The following is a 17,899-nucleotide window of genomic DNA, read 5'->3' as shown; positions in this document are numbered from 1 at the left end:
TACGTTCTGTGACCTTCGTAGTGTTGCTTATATGATGATGTGATCTTCTGGAACTGTAGAGTTTTTTTTTTGTGGCGATTAATCTCATGCCAATTAAATGACACATGACTAATCATAATGGATCCAAGAGACAGGTATCTCACATCAACAGGTGGTGAAGAATCCAAACATTAAAAAAAATCTGACCAACACAACACTTGGGAACATCATGAAGGGCAAAGTTATTGAGGGGAAAATTAAACTTCTTGCATACTTCCACTGATGAAAACCTAGTTCATATTTCTTTATAAACAGCTAATGTAGGAAAGGGTTGTGCTTCCTAGACAGACAATTACACCACTCCCACAAAGCACAGCCTGTTTTGCATAGTTACATCAATGAAAAATCCTGACAGATATTTTTGCAAGGAGTTTCTTCTGAAACACTGCTAGGGCATGCAGCAAATATGATGGTGATGACAGCCTTAATTATACTAGACAAAAGAATTATTTATTACGTACTAAATAAAACAGACAGATTGCAATAGTCATACAACAAACTCAGTTCAGAAATCTCTAGAGCTTTTCTGCCTACATCACTCGGTTTGTTAGGCCACTCTGCCTACTTAGACAGCATAGTACAACAACAATATAAGCTGACCAGTCATGTACTAGATCCCACACCAGCACAAGATTTGCTGATGCCTAATGGGAGGTTATTTTTAATGTAGATCTGTATAGCAAATATAACAGAAAGACCCACACAATCGTTTAATCTAAATGACTGTGAATCATCCTGAAGCTGGAATTAATACTTTTGGAGATGAAACTGTATTCTTTTTAAACTTATTTAAAAAAAACTAATTAATTACCAAATCACTGCTATACCTTTTAAACACAGATAAACAATTTTAACAGTGTTTGAGGGGGTGTATGTCAGTGGATTGCAGATTTTCATTTTCTATTTTATCCACTCTCTAATTTCATACAGTAACAAACTGGCTAAAGCTGAATGATAATTCAGTCAAAAACTGTTTAGATGTTCTCTGGAAATATATTAATGCAATATAAACTAACCGCAAATTTTAAAAGTTATATACAACCGAGATTATATATGGTTGGCTCTTTCACAAATGTTTCCTGATTATGCTAATTTTAATTGTTATTATTATTATTTTGTATCACTGTAAAACACTATTAAAACATTTATTACATTTTATATATTTTAGTGTTGTTAATCCTTTCTGAACTCCCTGAAGCATTACTATGTTATGGACATTTTAAAGTGTTTTAAATAGCTTCATAGGTTCATAGCAGTTTACTAGGCTAATAGTCAAATGGTCTTTACAAGCCTAGCCATGTTACACCCATGTTCCCTAAATGACCTTAGTTTGATGGTCATTACTTGCAGAGTAAGTCTATGATCAGCACCGAATGCCCCTGTCTATGAGGAACATAGACGTCACCCCCTTGGTGAATTTATGGTCAAACTGTCTAGGTTGCGCTTGAATAGGGTTATTGAGGAGATCTGCTTTGAGTGAATTGGGAGTTTTTTTCCCAGAGGAGCAGCAATCTCTGGGAGATACATTTGTTTCTCCAGCATGTTTTGTTAATGTCACAGGCTAGGTTGAGATCACTAGAGCAAGTGACCCTTGTCTCATTTGATTTGCCGATGTGCATTTCCATTAGAGCACGGTCAGACACTGCTCTGCAGGGCAGGCACAAGTCACCTCTCAGCAGCTTGTAGGATACAGAGTACAGTGACAGGGCTTTCTGTCTTTCCATGTAGGTTATGTTTTGGATTCCTTGAATTTTCTTGGTGAGAAACCTCTGTGGTATCTCCAGCTGTTTCAGGTGTCCGGTGAGATACATGCAAAAGGGAATGTTGTACTCTATTAGTGGTCTGATGAGGGTAGAGTACAGAGAAATTATAACATTCTTAGTCTTGGATGCGATGCCCTTACTTATGAGATGCACAATGTAGAAGGCTTTTCTTACCACTGTGGACACATGGTGATCAAAGTTTAAACTGCTGTTGACCTGTGTTCCCAAATCATGCACCACTGGTTTATGCTGAGGGGAGGGTCAATACTGTAATTTGCAGGGACTTTTTCTTTGCTAAAGGGGATAACAATGCACTTTTCTGCATTTACTTTTAGTCCGTTCTTTTTGGCTCTAAACATTTGTCTGTGTTAGCCCCTTTTGTAATATGTTAACTTAATTTGGGGACTCAGTGATTGTGCCCAATTTGCAATCATCCATGAACTTGGTAAGCCACAGGCTATCTACTTTTCTCTGTACTTCTGAGAAATAGATTCCAAACAGTAGATGGTCCAGCACAGATCACTGTGGTATACCACTGGTACCTGGTCTACTGGTGGAATCCCCAACATTGACAGTATGCTTTCTGTCAGTGAGCCATTTGGCTACCCATGTAGTGATGTATGGGTTAATGTCCATACTAACAGCACACAAAGCAACCAAGAAATTATTTTGTACCAGCAGTTGAACTCCAGGAAGCAAACCAGAACCACAACAATGAATACCACGATATTTGACCTAGGTTTCGTCTTTAATCCGACTTCATCAGAACACAAGTTAATAATGGTAAAGAAAGTACCTTATATACACATTAAAACTGACATCATCACCAATCAACTGAAAAGTTGCTTAATACAATGATTGACATAATTAAATTCATTGAATTCATTAAAAGGCCAGCATACATCAAAGGAAAAACTAAGCACTGATCCATAAAATACACAAATTTGTCTTGTCTATCTAAAGTTGGATACATTAAATCGTACATTTCCACATTACTATGCACAAGACAATAAAAATAAATATAAAATTTAATTATATTGGTACTATAATTAAAAATTGGGTATTAAATTATCCCAATATATTTTTAATTTTAAAATAGGCATTATTGAAATACATTCGTTAATACCAGGAAATTCTTGTGCATTGAATAATAACTGCCATCTCATCTCAGCTATATCCAAATGCACATCCAATTTCCTTCCTAATTTATCCAATATAATTTGTTGTAAAATACTAAACTTAAATTGATGCCCACTATTACTTTCAATGTGTCTATACAGGGCATTTGTTTTCTTCTTTAACCTTATGTCTGACTGATGTTCTATAATGCGGTCCCTTAATGCCCTGCAGGTCTTTCCTATAAAAAGCGGGACAGTGTGTGCAGGTGGCCACATAAACAACATTTGTGGAATGGCAGTCAAAATGAGCTTCAATTCTAATACTTATTCCAGCTATTGTAAACAGAGCCCCCGTTGGTTTTATCAAGTGACACACACTGCATCTACCACACTTGTAATTCCCTCTGTTCCTACCAGTTGTTGTTTGTGTGATATCGCTTTTCTCCAATAGTTTTTTGAATGAAACTCCTTTTCTATAAACACATTTAGGTACCCCCCCTAACTTTCCACTAACCATGTGGTCTATTCTTAAAATTTTCCAATTGTTGACAATAATGTCAACTACGTAGGGGGCATCAAATGAAAAGGTAGTTATAAAATATAATGCCTCTTCACTACCGGTATGTTTGTCATTCCCATCATTACTAAGGGTAATTTCACGCATGCTGACAGTATGGCTCAAATATTTGAGTTTCCAAACGTGCGTGGCCTTTCAAACAACTTAAAATTAAATGTTAATTGTACAAGGGGGGTTGCCGACTCGGAGTGTGTAACATCAACAGAAAAAATGTGTAAACACTTGGTCTATCGTAAATCCGATTTTACGTTTGGACAGACAGGTTGTGAGCAAAACGATTCTTTTGGTACTGAAGACGACAAAAAAGTTTGTAAATGCAAATATTGCATTTAATGTACACAAAATGGTGTTGTAAACACCAATAATGTAAGGAAAAATGAAGATGATTTTGCTGAGTCGTTTGGTATTAATTTCAACTTATTGGTTGACGGAGTGGAAATAGATGGGATGGGGCAAGTAGGTTTAGACCGTATGTTAACAAAGGTTATTACTAATAGAGGGATTGGAAGTGAATCAACAGTGGAAAATTCAGATAGTGTGTTTAATTTAGACAAGTCTATTTTATTGGACTTGAGTTCAAGCACATCAATAGTTGGTTACAGTGAATTTGAACAAAATCATGACGAAATTCAGTATTGTGTTGGCAGCATTGCTACCAATTTTGATATAAATTCTGCACCAGATGACACAGCATATAATATAGAAGAGGAGTGTGTTTCTTTGAGTAATATTAGTTTGCACACTTTCCCTACTTTTTTGGGGGAAGTTTGTGAACATGTAAGTACTGGTGAAGGTGCAAATAGGCAAGACAACAATACAATATTTGAAAATAGGGTACACAATTACAGTTCGGAATGTGCAATTGAAGATTTAATTCAAGTTTTAGGTGAAAACCCTGTATTAGCAGCACAACATGGACCTAGTAGCCCTGACATCATAGCCAACACTTATGATGATTTTAAAATATATAATTATTCCACCAAGGTCATCGGAAAACAGCATGCCGACTTACTGGCAAAGGGTTTAACTTTTGTCCCTTTAGCTCGGGGGGGCTTAACGAGCACATTGGTTGATTTAAAAATGTTAGTAAGAAAAATGAATTTAAGGTTGTTGTTTGATGGGGATGCGGGAATTACAGATGGATTGTCATTGAAAAAAACAAGTAAGTACATGCCCCCGGCCAGTAGTGTAATTAATGCATACGAGAAAATATGTGAGTGGGACATTAGGCAGCACTTTAGACGGGCAAAAAACCCACAATCGAGAAAGATATTTAACTCTAATGACAACTTGACTATTAAAGAGCATGAACTGTTGGAGAGTTTAATAAATGACTCGTCAGTAAGAATAATGAAACCCGACAAAGGTAATGGATTAGTGCTGATTGATAGGTTGGATTATTTAAATAGTATTAAGTTGGTATTAGCTACGGATACATATGAAGAAGTGAGTCTTAATGAGGTAAATATAGCCTTTAGGAAAATTAATTTGAACATCGAGGATCTCCTTTGGCAGGGGCATATTAATGAGGATGATTTCAGGTATTTAGTCAACGATCACCCAGTGGTGAGTGGAATATTTGGAGTACCTAAGATTCATAAGGGTTTGAATAATCTGGCATTCAGGCCAATAGTTGACGGAAAACGTAGCAAGACTTGTTTCATAAGTAAATTCTTGGATTTCGAGTTACAAAAAGGCTTAAAAATGTTTAATTATATCTCAAGGGATTCTTGGTCCTTTTTGGAAAAATTAAACAATGTTAAATTTACTAAAAATACCATCATGGCAACTGTAGATGTAGTAAATTTGTTTTCAGTGATTCCCACAACAAGAGGGTTAGAATGGATGGAGAAGCAATTATTAAAAACTGGGTTATTTGATCAAGATAGAATAAATTTGTTGGTGGACCTAATGGAATTAGTGTTAACAAATAATTTTATTTATTTTGATGGAGCCTATTATAAACAAAAAACTGGTGTAGCGATGGGCATGCATTATGTAATGGCATTTTGGGAGCAAGAATTCCTATTTACTAGTAAATTTATGACTTATATAACCTTTTATACCCGCTTCCTGGATGACTTGTTTATCATATGGGAAGGAGGGATTGACAAGTTTAGTGAATTGATTGAATTTATTAATGAATCTGTGGACTTTCTCAAATTTACTTACAATATGAGTAAGGTAGAAATTGACTATTTAGATGTGCATTTGGTTCTGAATCCAGTAGATTTGACTATGGTATCGACTATACACAGAAAAAGTACGTTCTCCAACTCATATTTGAGTTACACAAGTAGTCACCCTGACCATCAGAAAAAGGCAATAGTTAAAGGACAGATGGTCAGGGCAGCGAATGACAAGCAGGGAGGATGACTTTAATAAAGAGCTTGAATTGATTAAGTCAATGTTCATTAGGAGAGGGTATCCGCCAGCATTATGTGATGGTGTAGCAAATGAAGTTAAGCTAAAAAGGGCTAAAGGTGTCTATTGGGCTCTTTTAAGCGGAAAACTGGGTTATAGACAGGACAATGTTGGGGTAATACTGTCAGCATGTGAAATTACCCTTAGTAATGATGGGAATGACAAACATACCGGTAGTGAAGAGGCATTATATTTTATAACTACCTTTTCATTTGATGCCCCTCGTAGTTGACATTATTGTCAACAATTGGAAAATTTTAAGAATAGACCACATGGTTAGTGGAAAGTTAGGGGGGGTGCCTAAATGTGTTTATAGAAAAGGAGTTTCATTCAAAAAACTATTGGAGAAAAGCGATACCACACAAACAACAACTGGTAGGAACAGAGGGAATTACAAGTGTGGTAGATGCAGTGTGTGTCACTTGATAAAACCAACGGGGGCTCTGTTTACAATAGCTGGAATAAGTATTAGAATTGAAGCTCATTTTGACTGCCATTCCACAAATGTTGTTTATGTGGCCACCTGCACACACTGTCCCGCTTTTTATATAGGAAAGACCTGCAGGGCATTAAGGGACCGCATTTTGGAACATCAGTCAGACATAAGGTTAAAGAAGAAAACAAATGCCCTGTATAGACACATTGAAAGTAATAGTGGGCATCAATTTAAGTTTAGTATTTTACAACAAATTATATTGGATAAATTAGGAAGGAAATTGGATGTGCATTTGGATATAGCTGAGATGAGATGGCAGTTATTATTCAATGCACAAGAATTTCCTGATGTATTTCAATAATGCCTATTTTAAAATTAAAAATATATTGGGATAATTTAATACCCAATTTTTAATTATAGTACCAATATAATTAAATTTTATATTTATTTTTATTGTCTTGTGCATAGTAATGTGGAAATGTACGCATTTAATGTATCCAACTTTAGATAGACAAGACAAATTTGTGTATTTTATGGATCATTGCTTAGTTTTTCCTTTGATGTATGTTTAATGAATTCAATGAATTTAATTATGTCAATCATTGTATTAAGCAACTTTTCAGTTGATTGGTGATGATGTCAGTTTTAATGTGTATATAAGGTACTTTCTTTACCATTATTAACTTGTGTTCTGATGAAGTCGGATTAAAGACGAAACCTAGGTCAAATATCGTGGTATTCATTGTTGTGGTTCTGGTTTGCTTCCTGGAGTTCAACTGCTGGTACAAAATAATGTATGGGTTAATGCCCAGCTGGGAGAGTTTCTCAATGATACCAGTGTAGGGGATTGTGTCAAAAGACTTGGCTAAATCAAGATAGGCAGCATGTACTGTTTTGCCTTCATCCAGAGCTTTGGTGACACTCTTGAAGAAGTCCACCAAGTTCAATAAGCATGATCTACCCTTAACAAAGCCAAACTGGGTTGTGTCAAGAGTTGAAGTTCACCTATTTCCTTGTTGATAAGATCCATGAAGATTCTTTCCATGGCCTTGCAGATAAGGCTGATTAGGCTTAATGGTCTATAGTTCCCAGAGTCGCTTGATGGACCCCTTTGTGCAAGGAGATTACTGTTGCTGTTCTTCACTCTGCTGGAACAAAGAAATTGCTCAGGCTGAGGTTAAAGAGAGTGCTAAGTGGCTCAGCTAGGTCTTGTTTCAGACTGTTTAGTAAGCAGCCTAGGATGTTATCTGGTCCCATAGAAGCTGTGATTTTGGCCTTGGATAGTGCAGATATAACCTGCTCTTTGGAGATACTAGGTAGAAGACTGGTGTCAGGTATGTTTTGGTGGCTGGTGGAGACAGGAGGGTGAAGTTTGCATAAAATCGGTCAGCTAGCAGGTTGGCAATTTCCTCTATTTCAGTATGAGGGGTATCGTCCATTATTAAGTTTGGCAGATAGTTGGGCGTTCCCTTGTAGATTTCAGATGTTGCTAAAGAATGCCTTATGATTATCCTTAGTTAGAGATGCAAATTTAGCTTCATATCTAGCTTTAGAGGACTTTACAAGATATCTGGTTTGCTTATTCTGCTGAATAACTTCCTTCTTGTTCTTAGAAATAATTTTCTTCCTTTTGTTATATTACTTATTTATACTTGAGGTCCACTGGCTTGGCCTGTTTTTTTTTTTTGGAGGACCTGGTTTTGATCTGGTCAGGTACAGCTGAGTCTATACAGTTGTTTAGGTGGTTATACATGGTATTTGTGTACTCGTCTATATAGGAGTCACTGCTGGCTGTGTTAGCAGGGGGTTTAAAATGTTGTATACCATCGCTTAGTAGAGTGTAATTTGCTTTGGAAAAATTTTTCAGTTTTTTTGCTCCTGTGGTGAGTACTAAGTCTAGGACACTTGAACCTCTTGTGGGGGTGCAGAATAGTTGTTTCTGGGCATTTGTACTGACAAAGTCCAGGAAACTCAGGGTGAGCATGTTTGTGCTTGTATATGTCACCCAATCGAAGGAAGGATAATTGAAATCTCCCATGACCAAAATGTTAGTCTGTATAGTGAGTAAAGTCCTGGTAGGTGGTGTGCTTCTCTTGGTTCACAGTGGGAGAACTGTAGCTAACAAGGATGTGGAGGTTGCCTTAACTATAGTTAGATGGACCTGGAGTGGAATGGTACTTAATAAATATGTGCTTATAAAAATAAAATAGTCCAAGTAACAGTCAGTACCACAAGAAAATATACGCTCTTGAGCAGAAAACAAAAGAATAATGAGATCATAAAAATAAACTACTGCTCAAGACTAAAATCATGCAGACAACATGCGATGAGTTTCTTCAGACCAAAATCATGTAATAGATGACAGACAGCAAACAACAGGTCTCTTCAGACCAAGGGTATATAAATGTTCACCAAAGTCTTATAAGCTGTGACGAATGAAAGTAAAAATCACTTGGGTACTAAACCTTGTAATAAATGTAATTTTTGTTCATTTATATGTACTTTGAACATGTTTATACATCCCAATACATCTCAACTTTTTAGTTTTAATGTTAGTGCTAGTTGTGACACGGAACATGTAGTCTATCATGCTTCCTGTTCCTCTTGTCCTGCCTTCTATGTCGGTAAAACCGATCGAAGGCTAAAGGACAGAGTGAGGGAGCACTTATATCAGATCCGTGTCCAGTCGACCACCAATGCCTTGTCTAAACATGTATTAGAAACTAATGATTCACATACATTTTAGTTTCTAGTTATATACATTAACACACCTAGTTTGAGGGCTGGGGACCTTAGGAATCATACTGAAAGAAATGAAACCAGTTGGATTATCAGACTGCAAGCACATATTTTTCCTGGTCTTAATGATAAGGTCCCTTTAAGACTTGCCCTCAAGAGTAGGAGACTTTGTTTTAAATAATATATTTTGTCTACATTATTATTATTTATATACATATTTTTATTTTATAATAAATTACCATAGTTGTGGTTTAATTCTGTTTGATATACATATGTATAGCTTTTATATTTCGTGGCGTCTATTTTTTATATAGTGTAGATGTTTGAGCTGTCTTTGGTTTTTATTTTAATATGCTACTTTTTGTATAAGTATACACCTTTATTTATTAATTGCCTATTTAACATGCATATTAATCAATTATGATGTCACTCATTTTAAAAAGTAATTGAAGAGATTTTTCTAAAAATATACATAAGGTGTGTCTTAAACTGCTCTACACTTTTATGGTTTGAAAAAGCCACTTTGGCGAAAGCGCTCACCAGATATCTGTTAATAAAAGATTTGTTTTATAAAGAATTCAAGAAGTTTTCTATGTTTTTTGATTTGGAACACTCGTATATCCTTGATCTGAAGAGACCTGCTGTATGCTGTTCGTCACCGCTTATATGACTTTGGTGAACATTTATATACCCTTGGTCTGAAGAGACTTGTTGTTTGTTGTCAGTCATCTATTACATGATTTTGGTCTGAAGAGACTCATTGCATGTTGTCTGCATGGGTTTGGTCTTGAGCAGTAGTTTATTTTTATGATCTCATTATAAAAACAAAATGTTTAAAAATGAAGCTCAAAGTGAAACAAATACTACTCTTAACAATGCATTCACTTATATTAAAAAAATAAATAAACTATTTTTTTCACATAACACTCAAAGGAGGATGAGCAGTTAAACTGAAACAATTTTCATAACATATTTAACATATCCTTTCCCTTCTCTCTCTAAAATTGAAAAAAATACACACTATGCAACTCAGAGTACTGTAAAGAACAGGACCTATCATAACAATTACCAGGAAGTTAAAACTTGTCCAAATATGTGTGAATAATTATTAGCTCTCCAGCTTCGCAATGAAAGTCACAATTACTGAGCATACCTAATAAGAAGTATAATTTCCAAGTAAACCTTGTTGTACACACTATTTTCCTCTATATTTAAATCTAAGACTTGTTTATACTAATGGCTCTACTCTTCTTCAGCACACAATGTCTTAAAAGAGTGTGTGACAAGTGGAGGTGACAAAACTCTGTACCCATGAACTACAACATAGGCGGTAGTATACTTAACACCGAAAGTGTGATAAGAGATCTTGGGACACAGGTGGACAGCCGTCTCTCCTTTGATAATTACATCGCCACAGTAGTCAGGAAATCCTTCTACGTGGCACACCTCATCACAAAAGGTTTCTCGTCCAGAAAAAAAAAAGAGGTCATTTTTCCCCTCTACTCATCACTCATTAGACCCATTATAGAGTACAATGCCCCTTTTGGTATGTACCTCACAAGACATCTACAACTGGAAAGGCCGCAGAAATACCTCACAAAGAGGATTACTGGCCTCAAACAGATGCCCTACACAGCATGTCTCGAAAAACTCCAGCTTTACTCTGTCACATACCGCCTACTCAGAGGTGATCTCTGCCTAACATAAAAAGCTATGTCAAACCCAGAGCTGTTGGACATGCTCCACTTAAAGAAATCCCAATTCCCTCCGAGCTACATGCTCTAGGGATCTAAACCTTGTCACCACAATAAACAGAACATGCCGGAGGGATAGATTCCTGTCCCAGCGACTTCCCATACTCTGGAATAAACTACCTAGTTATATCAAACAAAGCTCCTCATTAGCACTCTTCAAGAAAAATCTTGATGATTGGATGGGAAATAGGAAATTCACCCCGGGGATCACCTCTGTGGCTCTGCTCGGCAGTGGCACAAGAAAATAATTTTCTTGGGTGGCAAAAGCCAGGGTACCTTTTTGGCTGGGCTTGTATAGGCCCCAGGGCCAATAGCCTAGTACCTACCTATGAACATGTGAAATTCAGAATGTAAACCACTGCAGAATGAAATGCATTCAGGTTACACCTTTCATTGCTTGCAATGCATCATGCATTCCTATGATTAAAAAAGAACTGAACAGAGTGTAAATTCACATCTGATATTGTTAATCCTCGTCCACTTCCTTACGTATGGGTTACGGTTCCGATATCGGAACCGAGCCGGCCATATACCAAGCTCGCTCCAGCGATAAACTCTCGAGCTAAGCAATCTCTTACCCATAATCCCCCTCTCCCTGTTATCCCAGATTTTGTTTGCCGTGTCGCCATCAGGTTGTGTCAGGCTGTTGCTCTTGAGCCAAGTGAAACCTTTTTTTGTCCTTTTATTTCAAAATAAGGACTTTTTCTCTCAGAAAAGTTGATTTTCTGATTTCTCTTACCTTATCTCATTTAGCTGCGATCTCTAATTTCCACAAGAATGTCCAAGACTCTTCCCTCATGTCTCACAAGTTATGTAAAGCCTTCATAAAGGGTGTGAATCATCTGAAACCCCTTTTCAGAGAACCTATTCAACCTTGGGATTTATCTTTGGTTCTTCAAGCTCTGACATTGCCCCCATTTGAACCAGCTGCTTCATGCTACCTCAAATATCTGTCGTGGAAGACCTTGTTTTTGATCGCTATTACTTCTGCCAGACGTATCTCTGAGCTTCAGGTCCTATGTACAAAGAGTCCATACTTGATTTTTCATCCAGACAGGGTATCCTTAAGAACTAACCCTTCCTTCTTGCCAAAAGTCATTTCTGAATTATCTATTAATCAGACCATTGAATTGCCAGTGTTTTTTCCTGATCATTCTAATGAGGGAAAGTACTGCCTACATACCCTAGACGTACACAGACAACTCAGTTTCTATTTGCAAAGGACTAAATCTTTCCGTAAATCAGATCAGTTATTCTTGGCTTTTTCTGGATATAGATTAGGATGTGCTGTTGCTAAGGTCACATTGGCTAGATGGTTAAAAGCACTGTGACCTGTATTTATTCGGTACGCAATACTTCTTTGCCAACTACCATCAAGGCTCATTCACCAAGGTCAGTGGCAACTTCTGCTGCCTTCCATGCCACAGCTTCTTTACATGACATCTGTGCAGCTGCAACTTGGGCCACTCCTCATACCTTCATCAATCATTACAAGTTGGACTTGGCCTCCAGGGGAAGAGCATCTTTTGGTTCTATGGTGCTCAGGAATGTCCTTCCATGAAAGCCTCCCAGGAATAGAGGTAGCTGGGGACTCTGTCCCATACGTAAGGAAGTGGACGAGGATTAACAATATCAGATAAAGAAGTCACGTCTTACCATAACGTTCCATCTGTATTGTTGATCCGCGTCCACTCATTACGACCCTCCCTCCTTCCCCCTCCTATGGCTTCTAGTGGATCTCACCATCCTTCTCTTTAGGTCATTGGACCAGAGATAGCCTCTACCTTTTTCTGACTTGCAAACTCAATCTGAGGTAACAGGGAGAGGGAGATTATGGGTAAGAGATTGCTTAGCTCGAGAGTTTATCGCTAGCACGAGCTTGGTATATGGCCGGCTCGGTTCCCATATCAGAACCGTAACCCATACGTAATGAGTGGACAAGGATCAACAATACAGCTGGAACATTATGGTAAGACATAACTTCTTTTTTCTTACTACAGAGCAGGGGAGTTTTGAGAGCTAAAATCACAGTGTAATTCATGAGGTTTGACAGATGAAAGGCACATTTTGTCTATATACATTCTGAAACTGGTGGTGGGGGGGGGAGGCAGAACGCTTCACAACTTGCACTGTTGCGCAAACTACTTCAAAAATATTTCTAATCAGCAAATCGATTTCCGCCTAAAAGGACAGTGGCCTTTCCTCAACTTGTTCATTCACATAGGGTTACAATCAAGGTGTTCATTTACAATTCATGTGCAAACTCCCGCATCCGGCAAATGACTACTGCTAGTACAACAGTTTCATCAACACATCATCACACGTGAGAAAAACAATACGCAAGGATCCAGAACTACTGTAAAGCACGAACTCGATACAGCCAAGTTAATGTACCTTAACAGTATATTCGCGAAGAACTCCGAACACAATGTGAAACACACAAAAAAAAAACAAATAAATATTTTCATCAAGCAACTAGTTGCGGCTTAAACTGACAACTCACTGGGACGGCCTCTGTGATCACTGATATTTGAAACCGTCATTTATCTTCATGAAGGAGGGTGGGAGCTACTTTTTAAACTCATTTCTATCGTGGTAATCCCTTAACAAGCAAGTGCATTTAAAGTTTTTTATTTATTTATAAAAGACAACAATGTCAATTTTTAAAAGTAATTAAACTGCACTGGAAATCGTTTTCAGGACTACCTATATAACAACAGAAATCCTACGTTATATATGGTTCTTTTACCTACAGATGTAGTGTTTACCCCACCAAACATACAGAGCACTACTAGTACGTCCTGCCAATACAAGACAGCAGCATCCCCCCGAGCAACATGCATAGCAACAACTAAAAGTGCCACCGAAGTGAACCACTTACTGCTGCATTCCTCGTCGGCACAGCGTTTGTACTCCGCGAACGTCCTATCCAGACCTTTTGTCGCCGCTGTCACCCTGTGGGCCAGGTGAAGTAAATAGGCTATTAGAAAGTATGCTGCGACTGATCCACGGACGACAGCAGCCATATCGTAGGCACTGTTTATAACTGCCAGAAAGGAGGGGCGCTATTTCTTGATCTCTCCGTTTATACATATAGTATTGCATGTACTGTAAATAATGTATGGTGTCAATAACTTGAAGGGAATCCCTTCTTTGTATCCAGTTTGTCTCTGTCGTGAGAGACAGTTCAGTAAGTCCTATGTAGAATTAAACCGCGACTCCTACTGCCGGTACAGAGGAGAGCATGAGCAGTGAACAGTAGACACGTCAGCAAGAGCCAGCTGTACACAGGGATGGGGGAGGATGCTAGGAGTCTGAATCCTGCTGCGGGGCTCTGGATGGGTGGGAATCATATTACAAAAAATTGAGAATGCTTTTATTAATCTTTCTTTGTGTGTGCGGGTTGTTGTGAATAGGCTTGGAAAACTTATTCGTAGCTAACAGTAATAAGTGTGGATGTACTGTGCACTGTTACTGTAGTTTTCATATGTCATATACGCAAATATATGCAAGGATATACATCTATGTAAAACACAAATGGACGCACACATTTCAGACTTGTTGTGCAACATGTGTAAGTGCACACCTACGCCTAAAATAAGAGGCAAGTCTCCCCACAAAGCAATTGCAAAAGAAAAGCATCCATCCAATCACTTTCCAAACCACTTTTCCTGATGAGGGCCGCCTGTGCTGGTAGCAAACTCAGCAAGGTAAAGCAGACTTTCCTATTTCCAGCAACAGCCTCCAGCCCATCTTGTGGGTTCTTTAAGCATTCCCAAGCCAGCTGTAAGGTATAACATTTCTATTAAATGCATGATATGCCATCTCGCAGTAGGCTGTGCTTGTTACACCTCCTGTTGCTGGCACCTAGGGGTGCATCTTAAGAAGGTGCCCAAACCATTCCAGATGACCCTTCTTAACACAGAGGAGCAGTGGCTGTATTCCAAGACCATCCCCTACAGAGGAGCCTCATTTCTATCACTTTTATCCACTCACTACCCTATGTTCATGACAGTGGGGATGAGGACTTAGACTGGCCAGAAACTAAGAGTTTTATAGTTGATTCATTTCTCACCTGGTTGCCACATTCTGGTATAACACCTGCACTGCTGTTACTATTGCACCTATCCACTGATAAGAGTCAGACTGCTCTACACTCATAAACACAACCCCAAGATTCTTAAACTAAGATAACCAAGATAGTTGATCTGCATTTTTTTCTGTTACAGACCCATGACTTCTGATTTGGAAGTGTTTATTTTCACCCCAGCTATGTTACTCTTACTCCAGCATATTCTGAAAAAAAAAATCTTACACAATTGAGGGTAAGAGGGCAACATAATCTGTAAACAGAAAATATTTAACTGAACTGAAGATTTTCCGCACCTTGCCTGTGCCTTAATATCATCCTTATCGTGAAAATTACAAACAAGAAGGGGGAGGCACAGTCTTGACAGAGTCCTATATCCAACCTGAATGTATCTGACTTTATAATGAGAATATGAACACAAGTGGCATTCCTCAAACATCTCTGGAACCCTTTACTGATGTAACATATCACACATGGTATTCCAGAATAAAAGGTCATACCTTTTCTCCAAGTCTACAAAGCACAAGAAAGCTATGTTAGCAATTTGCCATGGCCCCTCCAATATCTGTGCAAGAACAAAGAGGCGATGCATAGTTTCCACAACTAGAAAAACATCTGTACTGCTTCTCCTGAATCAAATACTTGCGTAAAAAGCAGTTTCATAAATGTAGTAATGCATGCTGGTGATGTTGTTGAGTTATTCACGGAAGAGATTTTATTGCATACCTTGACTTTCAAAGCATGTGAACTGTGAGCTTATGTCAGACTGTCAGCCAGTCACGAGTGGAGTCCCACAGGGTTCGGTTCTGGGTCCTCTCCTGTTGGTATCTACTTCTCTGAAGTCCAGGCCAACACGAAGAGACTCTGGCTGACAAAGTTTGCAGACAATTGCAAGTTGGGAGCTATTATTAACTCCCCAAGTGATGTTGACATCCTACAGAAAGGCCTCAATGAGACCAGCGACTGGTGTCAGAACCATGGCCTTAAGCTCAATGCCTCCTTGGGAAAAACCCCATTCCCTTGAATTACCACATTGATGGTAGTCCACTGAACACAGAAGGCATTATAAGAGATTTAGGAATACAGGTTGACAGCAACCTCTCTTTTGACCAACCACATTGCCACAGTGGTCAGAAAGTCCTTCTGTGTGGCACATCTCATTACTAAGGGTTTTGCATCCAGGAAGAAAGAGGTCATTGTCTCCCTCTCGTCTTCCTTCATTAGGCCAATCATCGAATACAATGCCCCATTTGGCATGTACCTCACTAGACACTTGCAACAACTAGAGAGGCTACAAAATTACCTCACAAAGAGGATCCTAGGCCTTAAACACTTGTCCTATATGGACAGACTCAAAAAACTCCCAACTATTCTCTGTCTCATATCGTCTACTTGTAGGTTCATAAGTTCATAGATTAGTACTAAGCTAACTGCCCTTGCGAGCCATTTTAAGCCTAGCTAATTATCCCTTGTGAGACTCAAACACTGCACCTTGTGTTTGTAAAGGCAAACACATTTCCCATTAGGCCACCCTCCCAACCTAGAGGCGATCTCTGCTTGACTTACAAAGCCATGTCTGACCCATCTCTATTAGAAATGCTACATCTAAAGAAATCCCAATCCCTCCGCACCACACGCTCCAGAGACCTCAACCTCATTACCACGATCAACAGAATATGCTAGAGGGACTGGTTCATAACCCAGAGACTACCCATGCTATGGAATAAACTTCCCATGCATGTCAAGCAGTGCACCCCACTGGTCCTCTTCAAGAGAAATCTTGATGTGTGGATGGGAAATAGAAAATTCACCCTGGAGATCACTTCAGTGGCTGTACTCGACAGAGGCACTAGGAACTAAAGTCTGGTGGCATGATGCCAGGGTAATCCTATGGGCTAGGCTTGTAAAGGCTCCAGGGCCATTAGCCTAGTACACACCTATGAACCTATATTACCCTTTGTATGCAGCAACACTTTTTTACTGTATGTCCTTGTTGTATCTTTCGGCTTTTCCCGGTTAGGGGTCGCCACAGTGGAACTCCGGTCTGCTAATGATTGGCAGTAGATTTTTACATGCCGAGTTGCCAGCTCTGACACACAACCTTCAATGAATGTATGCCCATTCACGCATGTCTCCACACAGAAGACGTTTTAGCTGAGAATCGAACAGGACAGCGTCTTACTGTGAGGCGACAATGCTACCGCAGCACCACCACCGCAGTTTTAGTGTATGCCCTAGCATCTCTTAATATGTTACTGCTTACACAGACATGTGAAATAACATTTGCAGTTGTTCAGTGTTCGAAGGCTTCATTTTGCTGCAGTTACTGAAAGCAACAAGAGTTGGACACTTATTTTAGGGAACACAATTTAGAGTTATACAATTATGTAACCTAACTTTGTCTTACAGGTTCATAGGTTCATAGGCAGGTACTAGGCTATCTGCCGAAGGCATTTACAAGCCTAGCCGGAATGTGTTGGCTTTCGCCACCCCCTTAGATTAGTTCCCTGTGCCTCTGTCCAGCAGAGCCATTGAAGTGATCCCTAGGGTAAACTTTCTGTTTCCCATCCACTCGTCAAGATTTCTCTTGAAGAGGGTTAGCGAGGAGCTCTGCCTAATGTAGATTGGAATCTTGTTCCAGAGCATGGGAAGTCTCTGGGACAGGAATCTATCCCTCCAGCACGTCCTATTTATTGTTGTGGTGAGGTTTAGATCCCTGGAGTGTGTGGCTCGAGGGGATATGGTTTTCTTTAGGTGGAGCATGTCCATCAATTCTGGGTTGTACATGGTCTTGTATGTCAGGCAGAGATCAGCTCTGAGTAGGCGGTATGCAACCGAGTACAGCTGGAGTTTCTTCAGTCGAGCTGCATAGGGCATCTGCTTGAGGCCCATGATCCTCTTGGTGAGGTACTTCTGTGGTTTTTCCAGTTGTTGCAGGTGTCTTGTAAGGTACATCCCA

The 17,899-nt window shown here is 38.9% G+C and overlaps 1 protein-coding gene across 1 annotated transcript in view; it reads right to left on the bottom strand.

Moving 5' to 3' along the window:
* Nucleotides 1-14,082, bottom strand: part of MIA3 (MIA SH3 domain ER export factor 3) — a 1,691,550-nt gene extending 1,677,468 nt beyond the window's left edge. The window contains exon 1 of the mRNA XM_044060179.1: nt 13,732-14,082. Coding sequence (XP_043916114.1) covers nt 13,732-13,876 — 145 coding nt within the window. The 5' untranslated portion in view covers nt 13,877-14,082. The remainder of the gene's footprint in view (nt 1-13,731) is intronic.
* Between the last annotated feature and the right edge of the window lie 3,817 nt (nt 14,083-17,899).

The sequence above is a fragment of the Protopterus annectens genome, chromosome 1.part2, assembly GCF_019279795.1.
Source record: "Protopterus annectens isolate FY-2018-M chromosome 1.part2, PAN1.0, whole genome shotgun sequence".
In the NCBI taxonomy this organism is placed as follows: Eukaryota; Metazoa; Chordata; order Ceratodontiformes; family Protopteridae; genus Protopterus; species Protopterus annectens.
Note: the sequence above shows the minus strand (reverse complement) of the source record. Positions and strands in the feature narration are given on the sequence as shown.